This window comes from Mercenaria mercenaria, chromosome 6 (genome assembly GCF_021730395.1).
Source record: "Mercenaria mercenaria strain notata chromosome 6, MADL_Memer_1, whole genome shotgun sequence".
NCBI lineage: Eukaryota > Metazoa > Mollusca > Bivalvia > Venerida > Veneridae > Mercenaria > Mercenaria mercenaria.
Window position 1 is genome coordinate 48,370,359 of NC_069366.1, and position 16,442 is coordinate 48,386,800.

At 35.1% G+C, this 16,442-nt stretch overlaps 1 protein-coding gene across 25 annotated transcripts in view; it reads right to left on the reverse strand.

Moving 5' to 3' along the window:
- Positions 1–5,216: 5,216 nt before the first annotated feature.
- LOC123550510 (golgin subfamily B member 1-like) overlaps positions 5,217–16,442 on the reverse strand; it is a 111,467-nt gene continuing 100,241 nt past the window's right edge. For 22 of the 25 annotated variants that reach the window (XM_053545814.1, XM_053545811.1, XM_053545810.1 and 19 more), the window contains 2 exons: positions 13,876–13,968; positions 5,217–8,378 (listed from right to left, as the gene is read on the reverse strand). In XM_053545814.1, the coding sequence (XP_053401789.1) occupies positions 8,271–8,378; positions 13,876–13,968 (201 nt within the window). In that variant the 3' untranslated portion in view covers positions 5,217–8,270. Of the gene's footprint in view, positions 8,379–12,212; positions 12,240–13,875; positions 13,969–16,442 lie in introns of all 25 variants that reach the window. The other 3 variants (XM_053545809.1, XM_053545806.1, XM_053545807.1) reach the window with 1 other exon arrangement.

Here is a 16,442-nt window from a genome sequence, read left to right on the forward strand (position 1 = left end):
ACACAGTGGAATCCGTTGTGACATAAACATACGCACATGCAGTCTCAAGACAGCAACATCTTCCTTTTAAGCAGCTGATGTTATATATTTACACAAATCAACGAAAGTAGATTTATTACTTGATTGTAGCAATTATAAATTTTATACACACTTATAAATACGAGTATAATGATAACATTTCATTAACTTTGGACGTAATTCTTTATAACTCAACATTTAAAAAAAATGAAATTCACCTTTCATTAAGATCGAATATCTGACACATTCTTTCCACATTGTATGCTTTAATTTTCTTCGATCAAGAAGAAGTGTACATCTCTATGTCACATATTCTCAACAACTGGAAATATTCAGACACCACAGAGAGACATGAAGTGGAGATCAACAAAAATCAGAATATAATAAGTCTTGAAACCATTAAACTGGAAAATGTTGAGGTTTTGCGCAAATACTCTAATTATAACTCAGAAATTTCGTTAAAAACACACAAAAATTGATAAAGTGGCAATGTAGTATAATCTGTGAACGTTTATTGACCGAAACATAGAGATAACAAGAATATTTACATTGTTGCGTTTTACCCGTTATGAGCATTAGTGTCAACTACATTTCGTACGAAGTTTAATACTGCTGTTGCCTTTCATCAAAATCTGTCAAATGTTATTTAGAAGAAAGGAGAGGCACTGACAAGACTTTGTGACTTCAACACAGACAGACAAAACAAAACATGTTTCATTAAAAATTCACAATTGTTTGGTCACGCAAAATCACATTAAATTCCGTCTACAAAAGCTGGCCAAGGCTAAATATTGTACGGTAGTGGTCACACGTAACAGTGAGCTGTTTTAAACGGTGTCTGCACATATATCCAGTGAGTGAGCCTCAAACAACGACTACTTTTGTGGTCTTCATTTCTGACTTTTTCACAAACATCCACAACAAGCGGGTATTGTTCTTTCTACAATTCTGTTGTTTTTTTTTGTTTTTTTTTTTGACGTGTCATTTTATTCCCAAAAACTGCATGAATTACTATATGCAGTTTATGTTCATCTGTCTACGGATATCAAACTGCTGAACCCCAAGTGTTTAGCTTCATAATTTAATTCTGATAAACAGAATATCTCGGGTGTTTCTGATGTGATCTGAAAAAGAAAGAGTAAATCTGTCATAATATAGCCCTTGAAGGTAAATTAAACACTGTTTTTACTGACATAATCGTTCATTGCTAAATACTAGTTTTGCTGGTATGGCAACCGAAGTACCATGCGTCAAAATAAATTGAAGGGCTACATATAACACGATGCCACACGGGCGGTGAGCCGGGAAGTGCATCGTTTTACCTGGTGAACCGGGAAGGCGAAATTTTATATTACCGATTTCTTTGAAACTATAGATTGCAATAATTAATTAAGGTATCACTGACCTCTGTTTGCCATAAAAGAACACCCGTCAAGGCATTTAGTCATTAGAAATGCATGAAAACTCTTTTTATGCGATGTAATATGGTGTGGTGAATAGGGAAGTGTTTCCATGAAGTGCATTGTGCTCGAATGTTCTCTTAAACGTAAAAATTTCTTGAAAAATGCAAACGTCTGTGATAAACTAGAGACACATGCGGGTACTTTAGACTATATGTCATTTCCAAATCTATTCATTACCAATGAAATAATCGCAAGTTTACTCACCGAATCGAGGTGTTTTGACATAAAAAGCCGCATCGGGAAGTGTTGCGCGCACCTGTTGATGACGTACTATACCACCCCTGAGTTTTCATTTCAATTTTGTTACACTTATCTTTTGGTCCTGTGCACTCTGACTCCAAGCCACGGACCTTAGCCGTTGAGCATGCTGAACATGGTAACACGCATGCGGAGCCTAGGCCGTTATTTTGTGCACGTAAGTATTTCAAAGTATATTTTAAATACGATTAGCGTCATATGCTCGGTGGTCCCTCGTACATAACATTGTGTAAACATATGGGAGTGTGAAACATGTTTATGTGCATGTTAGAAATTCCGCGGGGAAATATTTCTCGGATATTGATCGACTGAAACTATTTTGAAATGCCTCCGTATGTGATGATGTCCATTTGGCAAGGATTCTGCTCTTTTTTAAGTAGTTATTCGAAGAATTACTGCGTCAAGTGTCTCTTAAAAGAAATCCGTTCCAAGCACATGGTATATTTAAGTTTATTTGAACCTTATTTGTTTAGTTTAAACATATTTTTATTCCGAAATTCATGAAATATTTGCAATACAACATTCCAGGAATTGGACAGAAAGCTATATTAGCTTACAGTTGTCCTCTCCTTATTTGTTTGGTGTACGTTACGTTTTCAACACTACTTCAGTTATCATATGTAACGGCGACCAATGAGCGCGGTTGTAAAATTGTCTATATCTGTAATTGGGAGTCATGAATTCGAGCCACCGCTGCTCAAACTAAAATTTCTAAGAATCGATTAAGAGTCCCGTGTATTGGTGTTTTACACCCGGCACGCTGAAAACGAGGTTGACGTCTGCTGTAGTTACCGGCGGCGACTATAAATTAACCGAAGTATAAACAAAAGCGGTCAGTATTCCTGGATTATTATTTCCCAGGAGCTCTGATTTGAAGGATAAAACTGATTGCCTTCTGTTACGGAAAACATCCCTTCAGAGGACATAACTCGGCATCTTTTAATTCAAAAACTGGTGTTCTACCTACGGAACTGCGGGCGTATGGACCTTGCACTTTGTCTTGTTTTCGTCAAAGACGTATTTATTTTTAAAGCTCTGTCTTTTTCGTTGATCATGCTAACTTTTTCGCAATGCATGGAGATTTATAGAGCTGATTTTTTGGCGTGTATGCATGAATTAAGCCTCTACAGATCAAGTGTTCACTTTGATTCCCGTTGGGTTAATTTCAGCGGTGTTGTGGTCCTTGCACTATATATATATATACACAGTTGTTTTTTTTCGTTTCCCTCACTTTCAAGTCTGTACCATGGATAGAGATATTGAGCAAAGTATTTGCCTGTTAGCGCGATGTTCAGTCATAGTTTAGGTCCTGTCGGATGATTTTTAGCGGAGTTATGGTCCTTGCATTATTATTTTTTTTTTTTGTACTTTGGAGTTTTAAGCCATACGTGCATATACGCTTCTCTGGCATTTTTCTTGTTTTATTTTACGATTGCTTGTATGCAATATTCCTATATCGTATCAACACTGGCTACATGAAAACGTCTATTCTGAGATACAAATGGAAATTACTGAACTCCCGCTTGCCGAGCAGTTAAGGGATTTTTTTTTTATTTGGGTTTTACGGCGCACCAACACAGTATAGGTTAAATGGCGCCAAACAGGACTAAAAATTTTGGTTTCATATCTCATTTACATCGAAATAAAAACATGAGGTATGGAATCAAAATTTGCATACCTGCTGGAATCTCAGAGTTACAGCAAAACTAAGTGTTAAGACCCTATTAGTCGCCTCTTGAGTACCAGAAAACCGACCTATGTCGGCGGACCTGTATAGATACTGGAGACATTGCATGAGGTTCTTGCTCCGTCTAAAAGTCGTGTGAATAACAAGTATTTCCTCCTGATAAAAAAGTCATTTAGTACGGTTATCGACGTGAATAGAACCCTAGGTCAAGTTCATGTGGTTCTGTGGAATCTTGTGGGGTTTTTTTGTTTATATATTTTTTTTTTAATTTTTTGATTCTTGATTTTGATTGTTACCGTTGCATGGTCGTACGGCCTCAACATATAGTTCTGTTGTTTCCCTCTGCTCCCAGGAGGTATACAGTTTTGATTTGTTTCATGAAAATGAGATGCGAACCAAAAAGTTTTAGTCCAGTTTGGCGCCTCTTATTCTGTACTTTGTTGATGCGCCGTTAAACCCGTATCAACACGAACCCTACACGAAGTTATCACTGGACTTTAATAAGGCAGTTAGGTACTTGATGAAAATAGTATGAAGTAAATCAATTTTATTTTTCTTCATTTCGGTTACCGGACAACTAGCCACTTCCTCCTTTATTTGACAAGCGTTGTTATTGACTCATCGCAAGATCGCACTTGCTCTTTCCGACTTGAAAATAGGCTGTCAGATTTTGACATTTTATTATAACGGGACATCTTTTTATTTTAAACTTTTATCACGTTGATTTTAGAGAGTAACTATGCTCTATGATCGTTTCCCGAGTTTTGACCAACATTTGTTTATCAAAGAGATGTTGCTTGAAACCGGGCTTGTACTTTTAAAATATTCCCTTTTTTAAATTTTGTAGCACCCTACTAATAAACAAGAAAAATCAACAACAACACGTGTAGCGTTTGTTCATAGATAATTATTATCTTCCAACGTTTCAGCGTTAAGCCTTCATTTTTTTTTTTTTGTAGCACCCTACAAAATAATTGTCAGTTTGGGCTATATTATGTATATCATATACACACTGAATTCCGCAAAAGGACTGCATCAAGGGGCCACACTTTTGGACAGTTCGTAAACGCCACCATTTTCAAAAAACTGTTACATATCTTCGTTTGATACATTATCAATAATGTCCCAGCACTGAAATTATACATAACTAGGTGGAACGTAGTTTTCAGAAATTGTTTGTTTTATTTTGTTTCACAAATGGCATTCATTTTCAAAGGGAGACAACTTTTTGAGAATATTTTAAGTATCCATCGTACGGGACAGTTCAGTGGTCAGGTAGATCGTTGGTAAAAATGTTGTTCGTTTATCAGATAATTCTGTATTTTGATGATATACCCCTAAACCTTAACTAGATGCGTGTCCATAGGAAACTTGTGCACCAACTCGTGTCACTGCCCACCTCTTGTCACTGTATGCATATTTTTGACTAAGTCAAGGGCTATAACTCTGGCTTGGCTGCGTGAAATCCTAATTAAAACACCACAGGTGCACAACTTAACATGCTGAATAACAATCATTCTGAGGTTTAATTACTCTAGGTCAAATATTATTCGAGATATGAATTACACAATTTGGACAGACGGACATGGTCAACTCTTAAGTGCACCCGCACCCCAAAATTTTGTGGGACACAAAAATCATTTGGATAATCTAAAGTTATCCTTCAGTGCTTGTTTCAGAGTACATTAAATGCTCACTGAGCCAATACCAAGTGATTTGTTCCCAGCATTTTCACCGTCACAGTAAGATGCAATCAAACTTTTAAGGGAGAAAATGAAAGATAGAGTCAATTATCATATTTTTCCGATCTTGTTGTGCAAGACTGGACTTTATTAATTTACTTCTGTTGTAAAACTATACATGATTTTTGTAACCTTACATTGTAACTATCGTGTATAAAGTGCAACATTCAAACCAAATGAGCAGGCATACTACAATATGAGACCCATATATAACAAAACTAAGCAACTGCGGAGTATAAATAAACTAAACAATCACAAAATGGATTTTTTCTTCTAAATAATCACAGATCTTCTTGGTTTTCTTCCATAAAGTAAAAAGAATAATCATGGGTAAAATAATAGTAAAAACTTTGAAAAAAAAGGTTTTTTTTTTACTGGAAATGTAAAATAATGGTAACATTATAATACTAAATGGCAGTCAATCTAAAAGTGGTAAACAAAACACATAAAAATTAAAATACAATAAACACAATAGATATACAATCATGTAAAATAATGGAGGACGGATTGAAAAAACAAGATCAGTAAAACGGTTTCATTTTCCTTCAACACAATTTTTTACTACCTTTTTATTTCCAGATATGAACTCCCTCACATAAACTATACTATCATTAGGCCTAAAAAATGTATGTTTCCAGTAACATGCCCCCCAAAAATAAGAGTAGAAAGGTAGTAAAAAAAAATTAAAATTTTTTTTTTACAACTTCCCTTGAAAAGTATAAAAAAATAGCAAAAATATCGGAAAAAATTTCTGCCATAAAAACATTTAGGGTCACAGCAAATTTTTAGGGTAGATCGGGATACTGGAAACAAACAATTTTTTTTTAGGCCTTAAAGAGTTCAAATTCAGGAGTTTCTTTAAATGAGATGTTAAATACATTTCTTGGATTTCAAACAATAAGACAGACAAACGCAATGTTAAAAGTATGGAAAAAAATAAAACTTCATCATTGGACTGAAGGAAATTTTGTCATATGACTAACAATACAAATGTGTAATGAAATTACTAATAAATTACAAATGAGAACGTAAAAACATACAATATATAAAATTATCACAAGATATTACAACATGTGATAAGGCCCCATTCATTTAACTAGTACCATTTAAACATGACGGATTGACTGTAAAAAGAGAGCATGGGGCAAACTGTACCATAATGAAATGCTAGCAAGATTCAATACTTTTAAATCGTTTTGCATTCAAATGTATACAATTTTTTTTTTTAAAACCTCAATTCACTAAAACATCTTTTTTTTTCTTTACATTTAAGCAATCACACCAAAGTTAAAGAAATATCATTATATATTCTTTAAACATATACAAAAATAAATATAAACTACTGTGAAATCTTTAAAATTCGTGGGTGACTAATTTTCGTGGATTTCGTGGTTAAGTTAATCCACGAAATTAAATCCCAACAAATACATACAATTTCTATTTGTTTTATCTTCAGAACTTGAAATCCACGAATTCATATCCCAACTAATACCATATTGGTAAAAACCAAGACAATTTTATGCCCACGAATGAAATGATTTTACAGTATCTGCCTCTTACATCTTTTTTCACAGCCAATCAAAGTGCAGCTAGCATCAAATAATATTATATGAATACTAATCACATCTAGGAAATAACTGCTTTGCCAAAATGACCTTGAATAAAACATGCCAGCAGCAACTGTATCCATTCCTTAATTATTCATACAGCTTCCTGTCTCTGTATGACGGTGGTACTGTAAAATCAGAGCTATCTGTATGGTACTAAATTTTCACTGATTAAGTGCTTTTGATCATTTCACACAAAATTTTCGTCACAAAAACTGGACCTGTAAATATTTATGGAAAAAAAGTTAATGGATTCACCCTTATATAATTTAGACTATTTCTAAATTCTGCAAAATTCTAGTCATGCCAAAATATGTGATGCTACAGCAAAAAGCAACATTCTTGCTTCATTTTAATGTCAGATTTGCAGTAAACAGACATTATGTCTATAGTATAAGACGTTTCTCTGCATCAACAAAATTTTTGCGAGTTTTTTTTTTGTAAAGCAGTTTTTTTTTGTACAGCATACCAGTTACTTCTCTGTTTGATGTTTCCTTTGCACTTAGCATATTCATTAAACACTTAAGAAAATAATTCAATGTTGGGAAAACGAAGTTACGCCACAGTTTTATCAAATCATACTGGTCACAGAACTAGCTCTACTGTACATACATCTACCTATACCTCTACAATAATACAAAATTTATGTAGCTGCAATTTATGCAACACTCTTGCCTCTTGCAAGAGCGATGCCAATTCAAGGGAGATTATTCTAGAGAGATATCTCCTTTCTCGACAATTATAAACTTACATAAATACATCACAGACAAAAAGTGTGCTACTGGGAAAAAATCTATTCTACATATCACATAACTTTTTAGCACAAATATACAAAAAAGATATAAAAATAAATAAAAACATTAAAACTTTGTACTCTCTTCATGAGAAATTTACCAGTACCGTTACTTTAACACACATGATTAACCATTAATAACTTTAAAAGCAGCATTTCATTTTTGCTATTTTATTATGATTTATTTACCTATATGTTCCTCTAACTATCTTTAAGATACAGACTGGGTCAGTTTAGTAGAAAAATGGACAAAATTAGCACCAACTGATGTTATGTCTAAATATTTCATCTATATATATCTTACAGGGAAAAAAAATCTGCGTAAAAATTGTCATCTTTCTTTCTAAAGGAATGAATGTTACAACCTTTGGGAATTTACAAATAGGTAATATGCAACTTACTATTAATGAAACTGCAACCATTCTTAATTTCTCATCGTTACTGCCACAGAATTTTAGGAAAAATAACAAATTCTTCAAGTATGTAAACAATGAACAATGCTAAAAAGAATGCTACAACTGCTGCTGCTGCTGCTATGTTAGGAAAAACTTCTTCATTCCAGAACTGATATCACAATAATACTGAGTTGTTTTAAAATATCACAAGCTGAGTTTAAAACAGAGCTGCTCTGCGATATGTATACAGTTAGTGGTTGAAACAACAGCATCACATGATAGATGATACAGTATGGCAGGGACGGGGCTATCGACGAGGACTTGCCGTCAGTGATTTAGCTTGACCTAATTGTGTGGACAGTTCACGCACCTTCTCTGACCAATATTCACTACTCTGTTGAAGCTGTATAGACAACTGAAAAATAAAAAAGAAAGATGTTATAAACAGGTCAATTATAGGAAATATGTAATAGTCTAAAAGTTCTAGGGAAGTGCATGAATTCATGTTTTACAAAATGTAGTAGAATATATGGCCTCTTGGCGATGTAGCCAGACGCCAAAAAATCACAAGGCAGAATATTTTAGGGATATCTCAAACACGCTCACGCTCACTTGCAAAATGAGGTATTTAATTACTTCTCAGGAATAAGATTCTGTGGTGTGTCTTCTTTATCTATGCTATCATCACACTGGCTTAGATTAATACCTTTAATCAACAGCCACAGAAAACATCCAATTCATCTGGTACATCAGTATACTGGTACAATTCATTTTCTTGTTATGTAAAATATAAACACACTGTGTTATTACTCAATATTGTTGGGATGAAATTTTGTTGTTTTGACAGAAAATAGCTGCTATGAAATGAGCCGCACCATGAGAAAACCAACATCGTGCATTTGCGACCAGCATGGATCCAGACCAGACTGCGCGGATCAGGATCCATGCTGTTCGCTTTCAATGCCTATTGCAATTAGAGAAACTGTTAGCGAACAGCATGGCTCCTGATCCGCACAGGCTGGTCTGGATCCATGCTGGTTGCAAATGCACTATGTTGGTTTTCTCATGGTGCGGCTCAAATCATTTTTTTTTGTGTTCCATCAATCCATGAAGTCAAATACCTGTACCGATGAGCAAATAAAATCACATTCATTAGAAGTTGAAACTCGTAAATTAATATCCCTATGAAATGGCCATTTTGGCCAAACCTGTGAAATTTCATGCCCCAAAAAATGAAACGATTTTATAGTATTTAGTGAAGAGATGTAAAAATACCACTGGCTTTCAAACAAAAATAAAAACAATTGGAATTTCATTTGCTCACTGGGACTGACTTGATCATTATACTGATGAAAAGTTAGTCCCCCACGAATAATAACAATTTCACAGACTTGGTTATGTCACCGGTATACAACTATCTAACGATCAATATGTTTTAATTCTCTGATTGTTTCCTCATTTTCTACGTATCAGATTTCATGCCGTTAACAATTGTAAATTATTAATACAGTGTGAAATGTGTATTTAGTATGAAAGCAAATTAATAACATAATAAACAAGAGCTGTCTCCATAGGATGACACATGCCCCCGATGGCACTTTGAATTAATAGTTATGGCCGATGTTAGAGTTTAGGACCTTTGACCTACGGAGCTGGGTCTTGCGCGCGACACGTCGTCTTACTGTGTCACACATTCATGCATAGTAATTTTAAAATCCAAGCATGAATGACAAAGATATGGACCGGACACGCCCATCAATGCACTATCATGAAAAATGACCTTTAACGTCTAAGTGTGACCTTGACCTTTGAGCTACGGACCTGGGTCCTGCACGCGACATGTTGTCTTACTGTGGTACACATTCATGCCAAGTTATTTGAAAATCCATCCATCGATGACAAAGATATGGACCGGACACGCCCATCAATGCACTATCCTTTAACGTCTAAGTGTGACCTTGACCTTTGAGCTACGGACCTGGGTCTTGCACGCGACACGTCGTCTTACTGTGGTACACATTCATGCCAAGTTACTTGAAAATCCATCCATCGATGACAAAGAGATGGACCGGACACGCCCATCAATGCACTATCCTTTAATGTCTAAGTGTGACCTTGACCTTTGAGCTACGGACCTGGGTCTTGCGCGCGACATGTCGTCTTACTGTGGTACACATTCATGCCAAGTTATTTGAAAATCCATCCATCGATGACAAAGATATGGACCGGACACGCCCATCAATGCACTATCCTTTAATGTCTAAGTGTGACCTTGACCTTTGAGCTACGGACCTGGGTCTTGCGCGCGACACGTCGTCTTACTGTGGTATACATTCATGCCAAGTTATTTGAAAATCCATCAATCGATGACAAAGGTATGGACCGGACACGGAAATTGCAGACAGACCGACAGACTGACAGACCAACAGACCGACAGACAGACGGTTCAAAAACTATATGCCTCCCTTCGGGGGCATAAAAATATCATTTTCATGCATCATAGCAAACATTATTAATGAACAAAAACATGAAACAAGAATGCAAATAAAAGAGGAAAAGTCACATCTATATAAATAATTATAGGTTATCAGACTTGTATCAGGAAATACGCCCAAGTTCTGTAGCGGAAATATTGCACAACTGTAGCAGCGTAATATTAATCTGCGAAAGAATGAGAGCATATTTCTCAATGCAAATCGAATAATCTTTTTCTTACATACATATCTACATTAGTTTTGTAATTGTTATATAAATTTGTTCTTAAGCTTAAATGAAGAAAGATATGAAACTGACATCACATTAATGATGTCATGCACTACTATTTGAAATTTGAACATCTTTACCAGTATGGAAAAACATTTTCAGGTTCCACTGCAACTTAACAAGGGTTAAAAAATATGTATGTAACAGAAAATTTTATAATGCAGCATAGTAAAACAACAAAAAACCTAATTATTATGTATTTTGCAGTTTTATTATTTTCACTTTTAATATTTTCTATATCCTTACATAACCGGATGTGGTAACAGTGAAAATATTTTTTTCACAACTTGTAGATGGAAAATAAACATCATCTATTCTAATGCATTATGAAGATAATTTTTGTGTGTGGGAACAAACTATAAGATTATCTGGCAGCACTGGAATATTTACATAGGAAAGGCATTTAATGCTATTCAAAGTCTCCCCTATCTTTTTGTAAAAGCTGGCAACTTTGTATGCTAGCAAAGCAGTTTCTAGACGAAGCAAAACTGATATTAGTATAATACGAATATGCTTGCAAATGATTGCATACAAGCACAATAGAAAACTTTTGCAGCCATTTGTCACTTTATGGCATATAATCATTCATAAAAAGATAAAATCAAAGACCTTTACTGTGACTTCAAAAAAGCAATTCTATTTGAACAGTTTGAACAATATTGATTAGCTTTCCACTACTGTTTGATCCGTCTTTTCTGTAACAAAGTGTTTCATGAATTTCTGTACACCAGTCATATTATACATCATTCTAAAGAATTCCAAAACTGGTAATGCGAACTTTCCAAATTTTCAGAAATTCTTAACTGGTTTAGAATTTATCATCAAAGAATTATGGCATTGAGTCAATTTTGGCTTTATCTGTTGAAAAAATTGTTACAAAACTTCCAGCATATCTTTGTAAGCATAAAAGCAATATCTCACTTGTTAAAAAATTGTAAAATTTTGAAAAAAAAAAAAAAAAAAAATCAGAAGTTTTCTTTGGTCAGAATTTTACACAGAGCAAAATAATGTTTTTGGCCATAATACTGACATCAATAATTTATTTTAAATATTCAGAAAGGTTCCTACTGCCACCGCTAGCGGTCTTTCGCTTGATGGTTCTAGATAACACCAAAAGTCATCAGAAATAAAATAACCTGGATCAAACAGTAGCTTGTTTGCCTGATGTTAACCCTTACCCTGCTTAATTTCTATAATGAACTTGTCCATTTTTCAGTTTGGACAGTACCATTAGCTGTTAAAAGGGGTGTTTACTAAAAAGGAACTGACTGAATGGCAAACAGTGCAGATCTTGATCAGACTGCATGGATGTGCAGGCTGATCATGATCTACACTGAACGCAAAGGCAGAATCAATCGTGTCCAGCATGATAAGGGTTAAATGCAAGATATAACAAGTTTGTCACATCTAAAAATGTTACAAAACAACAGCACTAATATGTTACTGAAGCGAAATTTGAAACTAAACATGTCTGTGGACAACATACTTAGAGGAGACGAAATTCTGTCTACAGCTGCGGAAGAAGATTTGCAAGTGTGAGAAATGAGTCTGAGAGACACTTTTAACACATGAAACGATACTTAAGAACAATCTTGTAGTGTAGGGAACATCAGTAAAAATCATGTATTTTCCCAATCAAATCAATCAGTAGAATTTGAAGGCAAAGCCAATGTGCTATTTATACAATGAGCATTTTTGAGAAAATGAATATGCTTTTTTTCAATTTCTTTTTTTTGAAGTGGGAAAACAATTAACGACAAAGTCAAAATAAATGAATTCTAGTACTGTGAAATCATTTAATTTTGTTCACAAAAGATCATGGTTTCAGCCAGAACGATCGTTTTGTGAGGACATGAATTTGTGAACTTCAAATTTTGAAGAAAAAATTCAAGGAATATTTGCTTTCTGACCAGGATTTAATTTTACAGACTGACATACCAATGAAATTCAGCAAAATAAGTCCCCAATGAAAATTAATAATTTCACAGTATTTGAATAAACTGCTACACAGATTGTTCTGATTTGTATTTCTATGAGATAAAAGTATTTGTATAAATGCAATATAAATGAATTTGCTGCAATAAATTAACAAGTATGTGGTTCACTTATGTAAAGAAACAAGAGCACCGCAATGCGGAACAATATACGCCCCAAGGTATGACCTTTGACCCCCAAGTGTGACCTTGAAGCAAGCCATCCGAAAAATGCTCTCTGCACATCGTCTTGATGTGGTGAACATTTGTGCCAAGTTTCTTAAAAATCCTTCAAGTAGTTCAAGAGTTATTGAGCGAACACGAAACAAAGTCATATGACCTTTGACCCCAAAGTGTCACCTTGATCTTGAAGCAAGCCATCTGAAACATATGCTCTGCATGTTGTCTTCATGTGGTGAACATTTGTGTAAAATTTCTTCAAAATCCTTCAAGGGGTTCAAGAGTTAAGGAGCGGACACGAAATTGCTAACAGACAGACAGACAGACACCGGTGCCATAACATAATACGTCCCTTCGGGCGTAAAAAAAAACAACAGATATACAGACAACACTCTTCTTCTAGGAATAAAATTCAAAGCAGATACAGAGCAACTCCTAAACTTCTACATAACAAAATATGTTAGCGAAATGATCAAAACACTTTTATCCCAATTCACACCAACAAAAAAAAGATACTTCAACAATTTGACTGGCAAACATCATTATAATAATGTCCATTTTGTTATTCTACTTAAATCAATAGATCTCAATACTTGAAAGTTACCAATACCAGATAACTGTCAATTCATATTAACTGAATTACAACCTGTGAGTCTGAAGTCATGTTTTTAAAGTTTTCTGTAAAGCTTTTGCTGCCACTGACAATGCTAAAACTGATTAAATCAAGCTTACATTTAAGCCGATTCCCAAACTGAATCCTGGAAATCAATTCTGACAAAAAAAATATTAAAAAACAAAATACAGCTCTTCAGCAGCAGAAAGAAATGAAGGAGACATTTTAGCAAGGAGTAAAGAGCTGTTTTAATGAAAAAAAAAAAAAAATATTGCTACTAAATTCTCTTTTCCTCAGTTATCTAGTACTGGATAACAGCACTGCTTACGGTTTAAACTAAAAAAAAAGATTTGTGACAACATGGATGAAAGGAAGATGGTTACCTCGCCAACTCTCTGTATCCAGTAGTTTTTGTCCATAGAATTTGGATCTGTTACCCCATTATCCTCCATTACTTTCTTGTAAGCGGCACGAGTCTGCAATAATGTAAACCATACATAAGTATTCCACCTTAAACAAGTGTTTTTAAGGTAGTGTACCTACCAATACAATCAGCAACATGACGGCATTCTCCTTATGCTGTTTTGGTACTATGAAATCATTAAATTTAGTGTGCTTGAAATTCCGTGGTTTTGGTCAAAACGGCAATTTCGTGGGGATATGAATTCTTGGATTTCAACTTTTGAACATAAAATGAATGGGAATTTTACAAGTTCGATGAGATTAAATTTCGTGGATTGACTCAACCACGTATTCCAAAGAAAATTAGTCCCCCACGAATATTAATAATTTCACAGTATTCCCCAGATGTTAGGAAACAAGAGGACCATGATGGTCCTGAATCGCTCACCTCTTCCCACATGACCCAGTTTTGAGTATGACATCGTTTTTTCTATTATTTGACATAGTGACCTAGTTTTTGAGCTCATGTGACCCAGTTTTGAACTTGACCTAGATATTATCAAGATAAAAATTCTGACCAATTTTCATGAAGATCCACTGAAAAATATGGTCTCTAGGTTTTTCTATTATTTCACCTATTGACCTAGTTTTCGAAGGTACGTGACCCTGTTTTGAATTTTACCTAGATATCATCAAGGTGAACATTCTCACTAATTTTCATGAAGATCTCATGAAAAATATGGCCTCTAGAGAGGTCACAAGGTTTTTCTATTTTTATACCTACTGGCCTAGTTTTTGACCGCACATGACCCAGTTTCGAAACTGACCTAGATATCATCAAGGTGAACATCCAGATCAATTTTCATGAAGATCCATTGAAAAATATGGCCTCTAGAGAGGTCAAAAGATTTATATAATTTTAGACCTACTGACCTAGTTTTTGACCGCAGTTGATTCAGTTTCAAACTTGACTTGCTAGATATCATCAAGATGAACATTCAGACCAACTTTCATACAGATCCAATGAAAAGTATGGCCTCTAGAGAGGTCACAAGGTTTTTTATTATTTGACCTACTGACCTAGTTTTTTATGGCACGTGACCCAGTTTCAAACTTGAACTAGATAACATCAAGGTGAACATTCTGACCAATTTTTATGGAGATCCATTCATAAGTATGGCCTCTAGAGAGGTCACAAGGTTTTTCTATTTTTAGACCTACTGACTTAGTTTTTGACAGCACATGACCCTGTTTCGAACTTGACCTAGATATTATTAAGATGAACATTCAGACCAATTTTCATACAGATCCAATGAAAAATATGGCCTTTACAGAGGTCACAAGGTTTTTCTATTATTTGACCTACTGACCTAGTTTTTGATGGCACGTGACCCACTTTCGAACTTGATCTAGATATCATCAAGATAAACATTCAGATTAACTTTCATACAGATCCCATGAAAAATATGGCCTCTAGAGTGGTCACAAGGTTTTTCTATTATTTGACCTACTGACCTAGTTTTTGATGGCACGTGACCCACTTTCGAACTTGACCTAGATATCATCAAGGTGAACGTTCTGACCAATTTTCATGAAGATGTCATGAAATATATGGCCTCTAGAGAGGTCACAAGGTTTTTCTATTTTTAGACCTACTGACCTAGTTTTTGACAGCACCTGACCCAGTTTCGAACTTGACCTAGATATCATCAAGGTGAATGTTCTGACCAACTTTCATACAGATCCCATGAAAAATATGGCCTTTAGAGAGGTCACAAGGTTTTTCTATTATTTGACCTACTGACCTAGTTTTTGATGGCACGTGACCGAGTTTCGAACTTGACCTAGATATCATCAAGGTGAACGTTCTGACCAATTTTCATGAAGATCTTTTGAAATATATGGCCTCTAGAGAGGTCACAAGGTTTTTCTATTTTTAGACCTACTGACCTGTTTTTGAAGGCACGTGACCCAGTTTCGAACTTGACCTAGATATCATCAACACGAACATTCTGACCAACTTTCATAAAGATCCCATGAAAAATGTGACCTCTAGAGTGGTCACAAGGTTTTTCTATTTTTAGACCTACTGACCTAGTTTTTGACCGCACGTGACCCAGTTTTGAACTTGGCCTAGATATCATCAAGATGAACATTCTGACCAACTTTCATGAAGATCCCATGAAAAATGTGACCTCTAGAGTGGTCACAAGGTTTTTCTATTTTTAGACCTACTGACCTAGTTTTTGACCGCACGTGACCCAGTTTCGAACTTGACCTAGATATCATCAAGATGAACATTCTGACCAATTTTCATAAAGATCCCATGAAAAATGTGACCTCTAGAGTGGTCACAAGCAAAAAGTTTACGGACGGACGGACGCACGCACGCACGGACGGACGACGGACACTGCGCGATCACAAAAGCTCACCTTGTCACTTTGTGACAGGTGAGCTAAAAAGGTAGGAGCTTGTATGAGAAATAATACCCAAAACTCTTACAAGAATAAGTAATTGCACAGAAACTGCTGACTGACACTAGGAATAC